Below are 21,383 nucleotides of genomic sequence, written 5' to 3'. Positions count from 1 at the left end.
AGATCGAACCCATTTTAGTGTTGCTTCTACTATAACAGGAAATATTGTTTTCACATTCAGAGCGTTTGCGAATAGCCGCTCCGAAGATCCCTTTTAGGGTGAAATACGTATAAGCATATACACAGACGCACTATACGTGAAATCAAATCTTAACTGTCTTTCCTTTTATAAAATTATATAATATTTACTTATCTTATTCTTATAGTATTTTTAATCACTGAACTTTTATTTACCCCTCGTTGCCGGCTGTTGCTGACAATTCGTGAGAAAAATTTCAATACCGAGTAAAAAAATATTTCACTCACTTATAGCCTAATATGCCTAATTATAGAAATAACTATTTCTTAATTATATTATGTTTTTTGTTGAATAAATTAATTTAAATAAAATGCTGTTTACACTTATTCTTAAGGTTTCTTCTTCATTACGGAAGGGTGGCTATAACTACAGCAAATTGATCTCTATCTTGAGCTGTTCTTAATATCGAATGTGTGTCCATGCCTGTCCAGTCTCTTACATTCTTCAGCCAGGAGTATTTTTTTTTCTTCCTGGACCTCTTTTTTCTTCTACTTTCTCTTCCAGTATGAGTCGTAGAAAGTTATATTTTTTTTCTCTGTAAATATATCCTAGATAACTCGTTTTTCTGTTGTTTACAATATTTAGAAGTTCTCTCTCAGTCCTCATTCTTCTCAGCACCTCGTTATAGGTCACGTGCTCTGTCCACGAAATCTTCAGCATTCTTCGAAAAACACATTTCAAAGGCTTCAACGGCAAACAAAAAGAGAAATCAAACGATTTCTACCTGGCGAAACCGAATTTTTGTTTTTAGATGGGGTAGTAACGTCCGTATATAGTTATTTCGATAACCATTGTCTAGGACGGGAAAGATTTTTGTTTTGGTTCAGAGTAGTGGCTATACCGCTCTGAGGAGACCTAAAGAGGTCGAAATACGTATAAGCGGCTGTCGCTGCCCTGTATCAAAACAAAAATCTAATACCGTCATTATGTTTTATTATTTTTTGTTTAAGTTTAAGACCCCTTAATGTTGTACACTTCTTTGCACCCGTAGGGTATTTGGGTTTTAATAAGTTCTCATTGGTTTAATATATCGCTTAAAATAATTATTGAGAAAATGGTTCCCTTACATGAGGCACAAATCATATCAATCTTAAAGGTGCAAAAATCTAAATCCTTATTCAAAATCTAAATCCTGTATTAAAATCACTCTCAAGATCCATGACCCCCCCTAACAAAAATTTCTGGATCCGCCACTGAGAAAAGTATTCAGATTTTCTCAAACTGCGTTCAATTGCACTGAACTGAACTGAATCAACCTCTTGTATGAAAATTTGTACTGAAAATTTCATTTGAATTTTCTTTAAGTTCGTATTAGTTTTTAAAATATGTGCGATAGCAAAACTCATAAATCTACTGCGATTTTGCGGAACACAACTATCGCTCCACAAAGTCAAATCCTCCAATAACGGATTGTCTTCTACAACCCTTTTCAGGATTTTGTATACAGCACTGGCAATATCATTCCCAGGCCAACCATGCATTGCCTCTGACCAAATCGCGCAATAAACAGTCCGGTTTATGGAAAGGTGCGCTGTCATGTTATACACATTTAGCTTACTTTTATAAAAGATATTTTTGACGTCTCCTTTTCTCCTTTTAGATATGTCAATACATTTTGTAAGTCAAAACACAGTACTGCGTTACCATTTTCAATATCCGTCTTTTTCTCTTCTCTCATTAAGTGTTTTTTATATTCCTTTTTTTTTCTTCATTAAGGGTGTTTTCTTTCTTCAGGCAGTCTATTTCAGCACAGAGGTCACATAGATCTTTTGAAGGTTTATTAAATGAAACATTCTGATGTAACTTTTTTCTATGCTTTCCCTGAACACTTTGACGAATTGTGTTCGTTTCTGTAGAATTTTTGTAAACAGTGTATATAGGTTGTTGACTTATACCTAATGTTCCGCAGTAAAACTGTTTGCAAACCTGCATTTTGTTATTAGTCAAAATAAAGAAGAATTTAAAGATTTTAGTTTTTTTTTGAGTTTTTGGGCAATTTTTCCTGTTCTTCTTCGCTGTGAAATACTTATATTTCAGTTGTGCTTAAAATAAACATCCTTTTTTTCACTGCTACTAAGCTTGTAATAAGCAATTTCTATATACTACATAGGACCGTGTTATTCTGAGTTTGGTAAGTTCACTAAAATTTTGCGAAAAACAAAGTTGTATGTTTAACATAGCACTATGTTGCACTCTTTTCATATTTTCATAACATACACCAATGATTTTCAATTAATTTTAGAGGATTGCATGCATATATTTTAGATTTACAAAGTTCTATGGTTGCCTTATGATACGTAGAACTTGTTATCGTAAAGTTGCTGATTTTTAAATTTTGTTACGTACTCCCATGTAATACTCAGGCAGTTACTTTTTGCTGTTTGCTGTTAAAAGCTGTTTTACCTACCATTTCTTCACATTTCCACTTATTAGATTTTGTGATTTTTAAATAATTTAACACCTTTTATATAGTTCAAATGGAATTGTAAAATATCTTATACTGTATGTAGAAGAGCTCGACTCCATTCTTCTCACCTGAAGAGAAAAACCATAATTGTGATTTAACACAGCGTTTCATAAATTTTATCATAAACCATATAGGGATTTTAAACTACATATATAACAAAAAGCAGGTTGTTCAAAAACTATGGGTATTGAACAGAACAATACTAAGACCAAATTTTTTAATTAAAAGAAAAGATCGTATCCACCAAATAGTTTTTAGCGACGGATCTATAAATAATATAGCTGTTACAAGTATACAGGGTACACGTAATTATCATAAAATTATACTATATAATATATATGTATATATATATATATATATATATATATACATATATATTTATACATATACTATGATTTTAAAATATATTAGATTTTTTTTATTATATCACAGGGTTCTTATTTTAGTTCAGAAATAATATTGTCTTTGTCTAGTGTACAGTAGATTAGATTAGATTAGATTAAGAGAGATGGCCTTTAGGCCTATTCCACTGCGACCTTTTCAGATCTATTGTGGTCCTCTAGTCCTAGATAACATTCTCTAGCCTGACCCTTTTTATAGAGCTAGTAGCTTCGAGACTGTACCTTCCATGTAGCTATTTGCCGGTGGATTTTCTTCTCCTAATGCAAAGAACCGCACATTTGCCAGACTGTCACACTGACATAAAATGTGCTCTGCTGTTTCTTGTTCGAGGTGACAGAATCTGCACAGGTCATCATCTGATAATACATTCAGCTTTAAGTTCCTATTCAGTTTACAGTGCCCTGTTAGAAGACCTACTATGGCTTTGACTGTTTTCTTGTCTTTGCTTATTAGGTCTGCCGTAAATTTTCTCAAATGTTCTGTAATAAGCTGTTTCGCCTGTCTTTGTCCTGGTGAATTCCACCATTCCAGAGATTTGTGAGCTACCCAGTTCCTTGTAGCCGTTCTTGTTAGAAGATAGTGCAAACACTCCTGACCACGGCACAGTAGACGAAATTTGGTTTAGTCCCCACTTCTATGCGAAACGCACTGTAGTATGCAACGTCGAAGGTAGAACGTTTAAATTTGGTTAGTATAATTCTACTTACAATAGAACCTTTCTGCCTTTACGTGAATTATGACTCCGCTTTCCTGCAGCTCCATAGTCAGGAGTGTTTGCACTATTTCTACTGATTTTGCAACGCCGCAGAAAGATTCCGGTCCAATGAATGGCATTGATGAGCCTTGTTTGGCCATTTTATCTGCTTTTTTATTGCCCTTATGACCCTCGTGCCCCGGTACCCAGGCTACGGCAACCTTGCTACGGTCTCCTAGTTTATTTAGGGCACACACGCAATCGCATACTAGCTTAGAATTGACCTCTACAGAATTGAGTGCCTTAAACGCTGCCTGACTCTCTGTGAATATGGCAACTGAAGAGAATGTTCTTTTCCTCCTTTCTATTTTTTCCACGCAGTGATGGATTGCAGTTATTTCCGCCTGGAAAACTCTCACATCCTTAGATAGACTTACCGGGAAATGTATCCCTTGATTTGTCCCTACTATGCCGGCTCCCACACCCTATGATGTTTTTGAACCATCGGTGTACCAGGTAGCAGCAGCTTGTATGGGTACACCTTTATTCCAGTCTTCTCTGCTTGGTATCTTAATTGTGAACTTATTGTTAAAGCTATATCTCGTAGCTGTTGCATCGATAGGTTTCCCCATCACAATATCGGCTTTTAGCTCCTCGATTAGCTTTCTGTTGTCAGTACCATGCATCTGGCTTATATGTCGCTGACTATGAATTAATATGTGCATCACTGATCTGGCTTTGCCCTGTATAAAGATATGAAGTGGTGGTAGATTCAACAGGACTTCCAACGATGCAGTAGGAGTTGTTTTTATGGCCCCCGTAATGCACAAGCATACTAGCCTTTGTGTATTACCTAGCAGCCTTATTGCTCCCACTTGCTGCGTCTTTGTCCATTACGTCACTGAGTCATAGGTTATCATGGGTCTACTAACCCTTCTGTATAACCATAGTGTACAATAATAACAGGAGCAGGAGGAAATAAATAAAACTCATTGTTTGTTTAAAATACAATTAAATATATTGTTAAAATACATTGGAAAATTTCTACACGTATAAACAAATCAATTAGACATATCAATATTACTCTTCTTCTTCTTCGCGTGAAAATCAGAATTGTCTGACGTTAGCGATCACCATTGCGAAGGCTTATCGATTTTCTGTAATATGAAATAATTGTCCTGCATTTAATATCTGAATCCATTCACGAACGGTATTTAACCAAGAAACTTGTTTTCTTCCTATACCTCTACGGCCCTCTATTTTGCCTTTAATGATCAGTTGTAATATTTTATATCGACTTTAACAGTCTTTAGCAGTTTCTATCTTTGTTGATACTCCTTAGTACTTCTTCATTAGTTTTCCCTACTGTCCAAGGTATCTTCGGCATTCGTCTATAAACCCACATTTCCAATGCTTCAATTTTGTTCATGATCGATACTTTTAGCGCCCACACTTCTGCACTATGCAAAAGTACGGACCAAACATAACACTTAACCATTCTTTGTCTTAGTTCTAAATTGAGATGATTATTGCAAAGAGATGACTTCATTTTCATAAAAGTAGTTTTAATCATTGTTATTCTAAGTTTTATTTCTGTCTGCATCTAGTTGGTCCGTTATCACAGTTCCCAAATATGTCATTTTGTGGACAGATATGTCAACTTTCTCAACCTGGACTCCGTTTAATTGAAGCTTTGCATCGGGATGTGGGTCACGACTAAACACTAAAAATTTGGTTTTGAGTTTATTTTAATGCCCATTTCCTCTCCTACCTCGTGAATACGATCAAGCAGAATTTGGATACCTTCAATATTATCTGACAGAATTACTGTATCGTCTACATATCTAATCACATTAAGTAGTTCCCCGTTGATTTTTATTCCATATGGTTGTTTCTCAAGTGCCTTTTTAAATAACTGGTCTGAGTAAACAACATTGATTGAACAATATTGGCGACAAAATGCAACATTATCTGGCTCCTCGTTGTATGGAGATTTCATCGGTGTAGTTATCTCCAATTTTTATGATAGCAGTTTGATTCCAGTACAAATTTTTAATCAAACGAATATTCTTGTCATCTACTCCGATATTTTTCAGTATTTGCATTAATTTTACATGCTGTACTTTATCGAATGCCTTTTCGAAGTCCACGAAACATGAAAATACATCTTTTCTTTGGTCACGGCATTTTTGTAATAGGATGTTAAGCGCAGAAAGTGCCTCCCTGATTCCCATAGTATTTCTAAAAACAAATTGGGTATCTTCGAGATCTTCTTCGCATTTGAGTCTAATTCTGTTGTGAAGTATTCTTAGGAAAATTTTAAGAGTGCGGCTCAATAAGCTAATTAATCTATATTATAAGCATTTTCTCTCATTATGTTTTTTAGGTATTGCGACAAAGATGGATTTGAGCCAATCTGTGGGAATCACTCCGGTGTTATATATTGAATTAAATAGTATTACTACTACTTTTATGTTATCATCCTCTATTAGTTTCAGCAACTCAGTTGGTGTATCATCTGGACCAAAAGCTGTTCTAATTTTAGATTATTTATAGCGTGTTCTACCTCGCATTTCATAATTTCTGGCCCGTCAGTACAGTTTTGGTAGAATTCGACAATATTATTCCTGTCATCTTCAAACAACTCTGATATATACACCTGCCATTCTTTTCTTATTTCGTGCTCATTTACAATAATTTTGTTATTATTGCCAACGAGCACAGAGGGAACTCGTTTTTTAAATATGTTACTCATTTCTTTTAGTTTTTTGTGCACATTAAATTAAAAGTGTTTAGATATTACATCCTCCCTTTCGTCGCACCTTTCTCTCATCCATTTTTCTTAGGCTAATTTGATCTCCTTTTTTATTCTTCTCTGCAGGTGTCTATATTCTGTTTCACTAGATTGTATCAGTCGACGTTGTTCCATTAATTTTAAGATGTCGTCTGTCATCCATTTATTTTTCTTGATGAAGTTTTTTCTATAATCACTGTTTGTGGAGATTTTGTTAATAGTTCTTCTGGATCTTCTAGTTGTTCTCCGATGTTTTTTATTCTATTGTTAAATTCTTTTTTAATGTCATGTTTTATGTTTATATCGTCAAAGTTAAGTATATTGGTTTTTGGTTGTTGTTGCTGAATTTGTTTTAAACTTAGTTTAATATCTGCTACAAGTGTTACTCTATCCTGACAAATTAAATTGCGCAGTCCAAATCAAATAAATTTTTTAAAAGCATTTCAAAGTGGAAATCGAGAAGTTAAATAAAATTATTTTAAAGTAAACTTGTGGCTTATTTCTAACAAAAATAGTAAATTGCATTAAGGTTCCACAAGAAAATAGCTTCAGAACAATATGTACCTTATATAGGATGTTATATACCATTTAATTACCATACTAAAAGATTTAAAAATTTAATTGTAACAAGCTGCTAAATCTGTAAATGGAATGGTCGGATAACGCATTATGGAATTAGTATAACAGTGGCTCGGATATAATGGTACATAATCCCATTACAAAAGAACAATATTTACAGAAATTGTGATCGAAAAGGACATATGATCCTAGGTCATTGTTAGTAAATCCCCAAATTCGGAAACTGAAAGAGTGAACGCGTAAAATCCCTTTGATCCTACTTTTATGTGAGGTGTTTAGTGTCGAGATAGATTATTATAACTGAATTCGTTATTGATTTGGAATAATGGATCTATAATTTACAAAAAAAAAAAATATATAAAAAATAATCTTAATTTAATATATTGATTAAAGGATGATTGAAGCACTTTTTGTTCACTAAAAATTGTTGTTTTGTGAAAAAGGTTTGGTATTAGATATAATCCATTTGTCACAGACTTTTGTTAACTTCGAACGGGCGTAAAGGAAAGGCATATTTAATTTACACAAACAAATAAAAGAAATATGCAATATATTTAAGAAATGAGTTCCCTCTGTAAGTACTAGTTGACAATAATAACAAAATCTACTCTGTATGAGTACAAGAAACCAATTCGCTAAGGATTTCTTCTTAGTTGAAGAGACATGTCGTGGAATGCAATTTTAGATTCCCCATGTCTCTATTAACATCTTTATCAACGTCTGCTTTGCCTTGCAATTTTTAGAAGGCTCAGATTAAAGAAGAAATCTGAATTGTGTTTCGAAACTATTTTACGGATTTAATAACAAAATCATTGTTAAACCTACTGTTCTGTTCGAGTCAACTGTGCAAATGTACTGTTCGTGTCAATATGACCCAACTATGGTTTAAATCGAAATAAAACAAGCTAATGGGGCTAAACAAAACTTTATTAACAAACAATTATAGTTAATTAAACAAAAAATATGTTGCTAATGTAAATTAAACCTTATCAACAAAAATAAAAGGCATTTTTTTCTTTCCCAGAAAAGCCTAAGAATAAATACCTACAAAAGTTAATTTAGTTTACACCTGGAACAGTAATGAAAAGAATGAGTTTTACAAATATGTTTGTGACATATACAACATAAAATATCAGTCTTGTTATCGTTTTTAGAGCAAAATTGACAGCGTACTCGTTTAGCAGGCGGAGTTGGATTGTCCATAGATGGTTCACTAGAATTTCCATCTTCTCTACTCGCTTCTGTTCTTGTTCTTTTTACCAGTTCTTGTGAATCTTTGTTCTTAATAAATTTTTCCTGGAAAGGATAAGTGGTTTCACCAGTGTTTTTCCCAATTCCTCAAGAAAAATTCGCCGTTTTGTAAGTTTGTTGGTGTTCCATTGGGGATATATTGATGTCCATAAAACGAACGCGTTATAGGCAGAAATGTCCAGCATAGTATAAAAAACAATCATAGGCCAACGATTTGTCTTCCTGTTATATGTATATGTACCAACAAGCTAATCTAGAGTATCCACTGCTCCCTTACTGGAATTGTAATCTAAAATACTTTGGGGCTTTTTGTCATTTCTGTCACTAATAACCTTACCATGATACAAAGTACTCATAAGAATAACATTTTTATTCTTCTTAGGAATATAGTTAACAACAGTGGTATCTTGCGTCAAATAAAAAGACGAACTATGAACTTCTTTATTCGCAATTTGTGCTGGAAGCTCTGGCTTATTTTTTCTTATAGTCCATAGCATTGTATTTATTTTTTAGAAGAAGTTGCCTGAATTGTATGATGTAAAAAAGTTATCATATAAGTTATATTGTGGCCTTTCATATTACTACCCACGCACACCATACGCATTCCCTGATTCCGTTCCGGCGCGACACCTGCTTCCTTTCCTGTAGAGATCTGCAATTTTAGAGCATACGAACTTTTACTGTCACATAAAGCACAAATTTTTATGCCATATTTCGCTGGTTTGCTTGGAATGTACTATTTGAAGTGGCAGCGGCCTCTGAAGGCAACTAACTGCTCGTCGACGGTAACATTTTCAACAGGGTTAAAAAATTTTGGTAGATTTTCTACCCATTTTTCCCAAATTTCACGTATTGCAGCAAGTTTATTAGTACATCTCCTAGCCTGTCTAGTAGTCTTGTTCTCAAAACGCATTACTTGTGAAATTTTTGTAAATACTTCCAGGGACATTGTTGCTCGAAATACACTACGACCCCTTTCTTTATTCCACAAACTTTTAGTTGATTCGCCATAAGACTTAAAAACTTCAGCTAACAATAAAAGACCAATTTATGCTTGAAAATCAATTTTATCCAAGTCTTTCCAGTTATTTGCAAAAACACGCTGTCCTTGCCTGTTGGTCATATTTATAATTTGGTTTGCAACTATGTCAGAAAAGAGCGTGTCAAATGAATTTTTGATATCGAAAATTCGTGCACATGCGTACCTTGTAACTCCTGGAGCATTATTTATAACATTGGCCGTGGAAAAACGACAGCGTTGATAAGGAAAATCGAGAGGATACTGGATATTACCGTCTTTTGAAAGAACTGTTACAGAAGGTTCTACAGGATGTTGTACGTAGAATGGAACAGCAGAATCATCACTACTTTCTTCCTCAGTCTCACTACTTGTATTGTTTTCTGTTTCTGATATGCACTCATCACTCTCTGACACGTTCGCGAGCTCGCGAAGCTCATCTTTGGTTAGCGTTCTTCGATGCGACATTCTCAACATGCAAACATAGACTGAAATTTGAAATGTAAATGAATGCGCTTGGCATATCAGTCTCCTACCAGCCTACCACTTGTCTATCACCTCCACTTCCTTCTTCGTGACATGCCCTTCTAAATGACATCGTCCAGCTACACTACACATTTCTTACAAGTTCTAACTTGCAGAAACTTGTTTCTATTTATAGACGTACCTGACTGACAAACTGTTAAAAAATATATAAAATATTGCCAACTAAACATACGTACACAGGTAATTTTTAACGGTTCAAATACGTGCGTCATATTGATCCGAACGTACTATAAGTAACAATTTAATTTTTATCAAAAAAATCAGGAAGTTGATTTTTTATCTCTTATGCAATATAAAGACCTCATATTAGGTAATAAAGTCACGAAACACCAAAACGTTACGCCGCTTTATAATTTATAAAGTAAAAAATAAATTTTTTTTGAATCCCGAATAAATAGACCCGAACAGGACAGCAGGGTTAATGAGAACGAAATAAGAAGAGAAAGGCAACTGTATATATTAGAGTTGGTTAACGACGGCAAAAATAATAATACTGAATTCTACCAAAATTGTACTGACGGTCCAAAAATTATAAAATTAGAGGTAGAACATGCTACAAAATCCTAAAATTAGTAAAGTTTGAAGTGCAGATGATACATCGACTGAGTTGCTGAAACTAATAAATGAAGATAACATAAAAGTAGTAATTTGCAACAGTTTTATACTGCAATATATAACAGTGGAGAATTTTCCACAAGTGGCTTAAGGAATATTTTTCAAAAGAGAATTTTAAAACCAATTTTCAAAAAGTTCTGCACTGGTATCTTCATGGTAGTCTAAACTAGAGTATTTAATATTCTTCGGAGAAAAGAGCAAACAGTTTGGAACCCACCCGTCTTTCGAACCTGCGTGAATTATTGTTATAAGTTTTCCTTTATTCGAAGGTGCTTTCGACTGGCAGTTTTTACTGGAATGGATCCATTCTTTGCATACTGTATCATGAGTATCAAACCATGTTTCATCCAGATATATGATGATTTGTTTTCTAGCCTATACCTCCTAATTTCAGAGAGATACTCAGTTTTCCAAGTGCGCAGACTGTGTGATTCCATTACTATTGTTTTTTTGTATATCTTACGATAATTAAAACCCATTTTAAAAATGACTTTATGGAGGGTGGCACGACTTATATCTATATTTGCTTCTTCTTTTTGTAACTTCAATTTAACTTTATTAGCAAAGAGCGCTAAGAAAGCGGTGCCAACACAAACAAAAATCAAAGTCGAAGGACTAAATACGGAATCCACGGAATATTCATACAGAAAAAGAATATCAGAGAAGATTGCGGGGAATGAAATATTAGAAAACGATAACATCGAGGAAAGCTGGGAAAAATTAAAAAATAACATAATTAAAAAAGCAACAGAATTACTTGGAGAGAGGAAAGTAACGAACACTAACAAATCAAAAAAGAAAACACCATGGTTTAGAGAGGAATTGAAGACAAAATGTGAAGAAAAGAAGAAAGCCTTTTTACAATACAGAACACAACAAACACAAAAGGCATATAACCACTATAACCGAATCAGAAATGAAACGAATATTTTAGTTAGACAAATAAAACGGGTACACCGGCAGAGCTTCTCAAAACAGGTGGAACACGACTTACGGAACACAAAAAGAACGAACTAATAAAAACGAAAGACATTCAGTAGGAAACATGGGTAGACTTCTTTCGATCCGTATTTGCTAAAGGTGATTATAATGAACCACCAACACCAGAGGTGACGACAAACGAAGAAATAAATATTGAGGAGGAAAAGGTAAAGGAAGCATTAAGGAAATTAAAAAATCACCAGGAGAGGATACCCAACGAACTCCTAAAGTACGCAGGACCAGATCTGACCAAACAACTATTAACACTAATCCAAAAAATAATGAAACAAAACAGAATTCCTCAAGAATGGAGATCAACCATCCTGATACCTCTTTTCAAAAAGAGAGACAAATCGGACCTGGAAAATTACAGAGGAATTAATTTATGAAACACAACACTAAAATAACCAAAGTGGGAACAAATAAACTGAATAAAATTATAACACTAGCAGAAGAAGAACAAACTTTTAGGTCGGGAAGATCATGCACCGACGCTATATTTATGATGAGGCAAGTGCAAGAGAAATCATTAGAATACAACAAATCGGCATATCTATGTTTCGTGGACCTTAAGAAGGCATTTGACCAGGTCAAATTAAATAGCGTTATCCACTTACTGTACGCAAGAGAGATACCTCTAGGAATAATCAAAAAGATCGAAAATATCTATTAAAACAACACAATAAAAGTAAAAGTAGAAAAAGAACTAACCAAAATAACCGATATTTTATGAAGATATAATTTTTATTTTTAAAAAACAGATATTTATAGTAAAAAAACATGAGTAAAATTAACTGTTTTTTTAAGTAGCCGAATCAGCTCGGTTTTGAGTGGTTCTCCTGTCTGCCCGGCGCACTTCAAATCCGCGGTGCTCCTAAAAACTCATCAAATCTTCGTTAAATATGGACCAATTTTGCTCTTTTTTTATTTGAGGTAGATCTGGAGAAAATTTTATGAACATTGACAATATCCTGTCTCACCGTCAGATTTTATTCTTTACAAACATTCCAATAGACGAAACTCTGAACATTCTGAAAACTAAATACAGTATCCAGCAAGACCACTTATCTCTCATTAAACATTGTATGTCCAACACTTATTTCATCTTCCAAAATTAATTCTATAGACAAATAAATGGGCTCCTCATTATCTCCAGTAATTTTTAATATCTTTATGGAAGACTTGGAGACCCGAGCACTATCCACATCAATGCTCAAATCCACATGTTGGCTACGATATGTTGACGATACATTCATCATTTGGCGCCATGGCAGGGATGCTTTGGTCTCTTTTTAAACCCATCTGAATGATATACGTTTTCAAAAAACAAATCTCAAGATTTTCTTCACTCTGTTTATTGAAAACCCATCCATACCAACCGTTACTTGCATGCCAACTCTCTTCATCCACCTTCACAAATTAATTCAGTTATTAATACCCTTGTCTCCAGATCAATATGCTTTTGTCATGATGCAAGTAGATCCGCTGAGCTCTCTACTTTAAAATAAGACGTCATCGAAAATTGTTACCGCGAAAATCACATCAATAGGAGCATCCACAGACATCAATCTCTCACTCAATCTCAACCCAAAGACTCGAATCTTCATCATACGAAAACTTTTCTTCCCTACATCAAAGGTGTCACCTCACAAGAGGAATAAAAACAATATTTACCCCCCCCCCCTCCTCCTCACAAAAACTTTCATTTCTTGTCCGATTAATCGATCAAAATATTCCAAATGAACAACACGGAGTTAATGAAATTTCTTGTGCAGACTGACCCCGATCCTATATAGGCCAAACAAATCGTAGAATCCAAAATAAGATTTATGAACATTTCTGTTCGCAATTCCGACTCAATTTTAGCTTTAGGTCAACACCACCTTTATACAAGTCAACTTATGTCAACCACTGTTTAAACGAAATATCGCACCTTGAAAACCATAGGGCAATAACTGCAAAAATCATAATGTTGAGTTATGAGCGTTTCAATTTTTTTTAAAGTTATTATTATTTACTATTATTCCAAAAATTAAACTACATACCTGGTATTTAGCATAATTGTCTTTAACTTTGCATATTTTTATATGCACTAAGGAGTATGTGAAATTTATTTTAGGAAATAGGTATTTTAGCACATACGGCCATATGGTTTTAAAATATATATCAATTTTGGAAAATGATGATGTAAAAATTCATATCAAATTAAAGTTTTTTTATTTAAGATTGTACTTATTTATTACAATTTTTTGGTTTTAACACTTAATCAAAATCATGCATATTGTATTCTGTTTGTTCGGTTTCTACTGTTCCATTGTTCACATGCAAATCTTCATAAAATCTATGGTAGTGCTCTTGAATAACATTAGCCTTACACAGTGAGAGCAGATCTTGTGTTTTTAGATGGGATATTCCTGGTGGATGTGAATATGCTTTACTTAGTTCCATATTAGCCATCAACTCTCGTTGTCTTCGCCTTATATTAATGGTTCTGAACTCTGTATCATTGTAGCTTGTCTTAACCTGAAAATTATTTTCAAGTGTCTTCTCCACCTTGATTATCTTAATCTCATTCCAGACGACCCGATTTCCTTTTTCGTCAATATTAAAATTGTTCCCTATTTCCTTACATAATTTTTTAAAGTCCAATATATCTGATGTAGACATTACATTAATTTTGTAAGGTTTACCTGTTTTTTTCGCTGTTTGAACTACTGTGACCCATTGCGCAGGCACATAAATTGGTCCTCCTTTTAATTTTTTGTTTCTCAATCAAAGAATGCATGTTTTCTCCCTCATTTTGGGAGTGACCTGTTATCAAAGATTTGTGGGCAATTTTAGGTATGTTCAATTTCTGTACTGCATAGAAATAAAGACAGACAATATACTTATTCTTATTTTGCCCACTGCAGTTATCTGAATATAATATTATTTTCTGTTCTCTGGCTCAGAAATTGTAACAGGCATGAGGCTATTTCGTTTGGACCATGATTAGCAATTCCCTCGAACCAAAGGTAGCTGTATCCTGCATTTGTGGTCAGGTCAAAAATTGTGAAATTAAATGTTGATGATCTTCTTTTGCAATTAAAAAGGAGACATCGCCTGAACGTGCCGGTAATACGGCTTGTAAGTCAAAACAAGCAGTAATGCAGGTATTGGATTGTGCAGATTTTAAAACATTTTCTTTTTATTTTCTACTAAGTTCCACTTCTTGACGGTGAATATTATAGGCTGCTTCTAATGTAGTTTTATATAATGAATTTTTGTAACTTTCACAAAGTGAGCAGAGATCTTTTTTGGGCTTAAAGAAACTTATATTAAATTCCGTGTTAAATATGGTCCTAAACGTAGCGTAATTCCGAACACCGAACCTTTTTCTTCGCAAATTGTTATATAATCACGATGAATATCAGCCAGAGTTTTGTCACCACTGACGCATTCTCTGGTAGTTTGTTTTCTTAATTAGTGAGATTCCACTCTAGGATGGATTCGATGTAACTCATTATGTTTTTTTTCACGACTTCGTCGATTCTTTTTCCATTCTTGTAATTTCTACTTGTCTTATTCGCTTGTTTTTTGGGATAAACCCATCTACAGTACGACGTTGTATATTTGTTATAGTCTTGTCGCTTATTCCCAGTGTTGCAATAAAATTGTGCTTACACACTCTGTTTCTTGCCTTCCACTTCGAAGAAATAGGCATAGAGCGCTTCACGATTACTGTCTGGATTTACTCTTCTATATTTCATATTAGTTTTTCCATTGATCTTCCTATAAAATTTCACTAAAGATATAAGTCTCCTAATGCCCGATAATTTTTAAATAATTGAGTTCTTTGTTCATCAGTTACATTTTTGCATTCAAATTTGCATTTTCCCTCAGTACATCTTGCTTTCATTTTACGAGCAAGGGTCACATTTTTTTACATTAACATAATCTATTCCTGAATTGCGTAATTTCTTTCTTTTATTATTGCCCCATTCCTCCGGTTGACATTTCTTCTTTCTACTTTTCTTTTTAGATCTTATCTCCACAACACCTTTATTTTTAAGAGTATTAGAATCAGTAACACTATTCAGTCTTGGAAAAATTTCCTCATCTGTGTTGTCATCCGAAGGTGAATTCGATTTGGTTTGAGGGTGCCAGGTACGATCGTCGTCACTGAGTTCTCCAAATAATGACTCAGATAAGCATATTTCCTCTTTATCACTCGATTTTGATGACGGTTGAATATTACTTGGATCGTTATAAACAGATATTTCATTTTGATCACAAATGTTGTATGATTTAATAACCGTGTTGGTGCCCTCATTTCCTCTCGTCTCCTCAAGTATAGTAGTGATTAAATCAACCGTAATGTTCTTCGTTTCCACTGAATCATACTGCAAGAAAAAATACAAAAAGAATACGTGTAAACTCCATCTCCTCACGTAATTGAATGAGAGACGCCCGTGCTCCTCAGTGGAATAAATGGACAAAAATTATTACAAGTAGTTACCTTCTCATAGGGGATGTCGAATTCATGTGCTGAAAGTACTCGTGAAGTACTAGGCACGCTACTACTACGGGATGTTACGTTTAACTAAATTAAAAACGATTTTTTAGTTACAGGCAATGTTACATTTTTGCCAGGCTTGAAAAACCATTTGGCATTAACTGCTGATATTGCCAGATAGATCTGAGTTTTTGTTCCTATTTTAGAACCATAGAGCAACAACTGCAGATATTGCCTGATGGTATAAAAAGATGAATAGATTTTTTACAAAAGCCATAAGGACGTATCTTTCTGGTGCCGAATTTAAAATTCGTTGCAGTTGCTGCTAGCATTAAAAAATAGATTTTTTTTTCTATTAGACTGCATTAAAAGGTCATTTTACGAAAAAATTGCAGATATTGCCATATGGTTTTCAAGGTGCGATATGAAAGTAAGGACGGAGAATAAACCTTTCCTCACACATTAATTTAAGCCTTGTTTTGTGGATTACTTTTGGCCCTTTTAACTATATTTTAATTTGATTGTGCAAGTTGAAACATCGATTTCTTTATCAGTTTATTTGTAATACTTATAATTGTTACATTTTAAGTAGGTTTTAAGTAATTTATAACAGAATTTACAATATTCACCGATTTGGCCAAAGACTATTTCCACATTACACATTAATTTCTTTTCATATCGAAAGGAAATTAATAACACATCAACCGGAAGACATCAAAATAACCAAATTCGTTTCAAATTATAGCGTGACCAAACAAACACGTTTTTGAGGCCGTAAATGTATGCGATTGCCTTCCAACTTTCAATAACCAATTAATTCTTTTAGAAAAAATTGAATTATTGGCTCTGGTCAACAGAGCTCGTCATCGGCACGTGGCGGTTTAAAACGAAAATTCGGTTCTCATACATAGCATTTCCCTGTAGCAGATATATTGGCACTTTAGTTATCTGCTTGATTTTGCCGGTTGGTAAATGATATTATGACTTGCTATTTTTTCCGCCCTTGGTACTCATTGATATTCCAATAACAATTTTTGAATTAATTATTTTAAAACAAACGGTATAGCTGGTCTCAAAATATATCATCTTGGCTTTTCCGTCGTTAAAGGATTCGTAGTATTATTGCCATTTTTAATAGATAAACACGTTTTAAATTTCTACCTGACCGATCAGGTACGGTTGATGTTGAGGGAATTAAAATTAATAGGTAAAATATTAGTAAAATAGGTATAGTATCAGTAATTAAGTATCTGTACTTACTACTGTGTGTATAGATTATTAGTGAAGTTTGTTCGTGATAAATATGTTTATGTACTAAGCATAATCGACAGCATTTGTTATTAGACACAAAAGAAAGAGTTAAAACTTGTAAAACGAATATCAGAAAAAACTCTGTTGGATAGGGAGAGAAGAAAAATCATAAGAAGAGCATGCAATATAGAAAACATAAATGGATGGGTGACAAAACTAAAACAGGAGTGTAACGAACACATTAGTAGAATGGCAGAGGATAGGATAGTACGAATAGCACGAGATAAGTCATCAAATGGACGAAGAAGTATTGGCAAACCAAAAAAAAAAGATGGTGCGATAATTTAAACAATTTAGGAGGCTAATATTGAAGAAGAAACAGGCTTTACATCCTACATACAAGAATGAAGAAGAAGAAGACATAAAAATATAATCGACTAACAAGACAATCCGTATAAAGTTAGGTTTTTTAGAAAAAAAGTTCTAGTCCTGTAAAATTTATAAAAATTTAAGAATTTTTATAAACAACTAAACGTATCCAAAAAAGGAATTGACCGACCAGATCTTAAAAAGTCTCATTCGGTTTGTAATTAAAAGAGATTAGCCCAGTCTGGTTAAAAAAAAGGTGGAAAAATGTTTCGCAGATATCTGAAGCTTTTAAGACATAGGTGGGGGATACTAGATGATGAATAGATGAAAAGATACTCCTAGTTTTACCTTGCGTTTTTTTAAGCAATAATTTATGGTCACAATTTGATTTTTTGTCTATAAATTTGTTCCCTTATATTTTAAATAAACAATATTTATGTCATTTTTTTATTTCAAGAATATCTTTATTTTACCGTTATTTTAATTAAAATTGATAAATAATTTACAGAGATATTTTCAAAAAAGCAGTTTTTTTGCACTAATTTATAAATTTTATTAATTTTTTTATTAACAAAATAAAATGGTATTAATACATTTAAACATCAAGGAATTACCATCTTTTAGATTTGTGCGAAATTTCCCCCCGATCAGTCAAGTATTTTATAAGTTATTTAATTTGTTTATACCTGAGGCTAATTATTTAAACTATTGAGCTTGCCCTATGCATGATGCTAGACACATTCAGCAAATTTCATAGGATTCTTTAAGACTTAGACTATCTCAGAAGTTAAATGCATATTGAGTTTTCATCGAAATGATTTACAAAATAAACGTTTGAAAAAGGGGTATGTTTTTTACTTATAAACAATTGTAATAATTTCTATATTTTTCAAGCTACAGACTTGTACGTACAACCATTGGATAGCTGGTAAAAAAGCTCACATTAAAAAACCTTCTATGACCAATAGGAACGAAGTTAGTGACAATTTTTTTAAAAATCATATCTCCATTGTTTATAAACATTAAGAAGTAAAATTTGCACAAATTTTGAATGAAAATCTAAACTTTATAATATTGAAACTTATAGCTATAAAATTTATCTAATTTTTCGAAACGACGGTACTTTCGAAAGATCGACATAGGAAAGTGGAGAGGATATCTGTTTCAGCTCCGTTTTTTTTTCGGCATCGGAACTACAAATTGCAACACGTAGGAAAAATTTACATTATCTTGGCTTTCTTTGCAGCTGCAAGCCTCTTTTTTTTATTCTGGGGTAGCTCGTCGAAATATGAATAACTACATAGTTTTCACTGGCCGGAAAATATGGGAAAACTCGGAAAAATTGAGTCCATTTGAAATTCACCCTAAATACTTACTTTTTTTTAATTTGCTCGAATAGTCTGTCGCAGTATTAATAATGATGACATAATTTTCACCCCCCATAATTCTAGGAAAATCCCGGAAACTCAACATATGTTTTTTCATTTTATATCATTGATATAAAAATACTTATATATTTTATAAATTAAATTTCAGGTAATTTTTCACACATTATATTATTATATTCCTTATATTAATTATAATTGTTTGTATTTTTATAATTAACAATATTGATTTTTATTCTATTTTTCGTACAAATATGATATACAATATTAATCTAATCTGCCTTAAGTGCTTTGATAAATTAAGTCGATTTTTTCATCACTTGCCTTATTAAATTTTGCAATGTTTATTGAACTTTACTTTTTTTTATTTTCTTTACATACATTGGTTTAAAAGTTAAAATTTGGTTCATTTATTCGACTTCACTGTCAGGTCTGAACCTTTTTGTTGCAGGTTGTTTGTCTTCACTTATTAAGTCAGTCTTTCCATACATTAACATATTAATGGACGATCTTAATGCTAAGGTGGGTCAAGGTAAGGTAGGAGAACAAGTAGGAAAATATGGACTTGGAAACAGAAATGACAGAGGAGATCGATTGATTCAATTTTGCCAAAGTGAAGACTTCGTAATAACAAATACCTTTTTCAAATTACCTCCTCGACGGTTATATACATGGACATCTCCACAACATACCAAAGAAAAAATAGTGAGAAATCAAATAGACTACATTATGATAGCAAGGAGGTATCATAATGCCGTTAAATGTACTAAGACGTACCCAGGAGCTGATTTAGTCTCAGATCATAACCCGGTAGTTACTGTGATAGAGGCGAGACCAAAAAAGATTAGAAGACCACACAGAAAGGCACTAGATTTAAATAAACTTAGAAAGAAAAATATACGACAAGAAACAGGAGAAGAAATAAATGAAAACCTCCGTTTTACCAGCAACAAATTAACGATACAAACAACGTTAACCAAAAATTAAAGTACATAAATACAGCTATACAAACAGCAGGAAAGAAACATCTTACAAAAACAACAACAAAGAATAAGGGGTGGATGACACAAGATATACTAGACTTGATGGAACAAAGAAGAAAGATGAAGAATTACCCAGACAAATACAAACAAATAAATAAACACATAAAAAAGAAAATAAAAGAAGCCAAAGAGAAGTGGATTAAAGAACAATGTGAAGAAATGCAAACCTATGAGAAAAAGTACGATGCGTTCAATATGCACAAAAAAGTAAAAGAGATAACAGGAAGCATAAAGAAATGCCAAATAGGTAAACTTTATTATAGGTAGACAAAGATTAAAATCTTATGGTAGATCTAGAGAATAAAATAAAAAGATGGACAGAATACCTGAATGAATTATTTGAAGACGATAGAAACAACTTAACTCAGATAATCAATGCAACTGGGCCAGACATATTGAAAGAAGAAGTAGAATACGCAATAAGAAACGCTAAAAATGAAAAAGCAAATGGACCTGATGAAATTCCTACAGAACTGTTGAAGCTTTTGAATGATAAATCCGTAACCATAATATTCAATTTTGCAGCGAGGAGCTAAAACAGTTTCCCCTCCACTTTCCTATGTCGATCTTTCGAAAGTAATTTCGTTTCGAAAGATTTTAAGTTTCGAAAAATTGGATGAATTTTATAGCTATAAAATTCAATATGAAGTTTGGATTTTCATTCAAAATTTGTGCAAATTTTACTTCTTAATGTTTATAAACAATGGAGCTATAATTAACAAAAAAATTGTCGCTAACTTCGTTCCTATTATTCATAGAAGGTTTATTTTTTTTGTTAAATGTGAGTTTTTTTACCAGCTATCTAATGTTTGTACGTATAAGTCTGTAGCTTGAAAAATATAGAAGTTATTACAATTGTTTATAAGTAAAAAACATACCCCTTTTTCAAACGTTTATTTTGTAAATAATTTCGATGAAAACTCAATATTCATTTAACTTCTGAGATAGTATAAGTCTTAAAGAATCCTAAGAAATTTGTTAAATGTGTCTAGCATCATTCATAAGGCAAGTTTAATGGTTTAAACAATTAGTCCCAGGGATAAACAAATTGAATAACTTTTAAACTATTTGACCGATCGGGGGGAAATTTCGCACAAATTTAAAGGACGGTAATTCCTCAAAGTTGAAATGTATTAATAACATTTTGTTTTGTTAATAAAAAATTAATTAAATTTATAAGTTAGTGCAAAAAAACTGCTTTTTTGCAAATATCTCCGTAAATTATTTATTAATTTTAATTGAAAAAACGGGAAAATAAAGATATTCTTGATATAAAAAAATGGTATACATATTGTTTATTTAAATTATAAGGGAAAAAACTTATAGATAAAAAATTAAATTCTGACCATAAATTATTGTTTAAAAAAAACGCAAGGTAAAAATAAGAGTATCTTTTTATCTATTCGTCATCTAGT

The 21,383-nt window shown here is 32.8% G+C and overlaps 1 protein-coding gene across 1 annotated transcript in view; it reads right to left on the bottom strand.

Moving 5' to 3' along the window:
* Window positions 1-2,477: 2,477 nt before the first annotated feature.
* LOC140449896 (uncharacterized) overlaps window positions 2,478-21,383 on the bottom strand; it is a 97,653-nt gene continuing 78,747 nt past the window's right edge. Inside the window, exon 5 of the mRNA XM_072543312.1 lies at window positions 2,478-2,613. Coding sequence (XP_072399413.1) covers window positions 2,533-2,613 — 81 coding nt within the window. The 3' untranslated portion in view covers window positions 2,478-2,532. The remainder of the gene's footprint in view (window positions 2,614-21,383) is intronic.

The sequence above is a fragment of the Diabrotica undecimpunctata genome, chromosome 9, assembly GCF_040954645.1.
Source record: "Diabrotica undecimpunctata isolate CICGRU chromosome 9, icDiaUnde3, whole genome shotgun sequence".
Classification (NCBI taxonomy): Eukaryota; Metazoa; Arthropoda; class Insecta; order Coleoptera; family Chrysomelidae; genus Diabrotica; species Diabrotica undecimpunctata.
The sequence above is the reverse complement of the archived record's forward strand: the minus strand, read 5'-3'. Positions and strand labels throughout refer to the sequence as shown.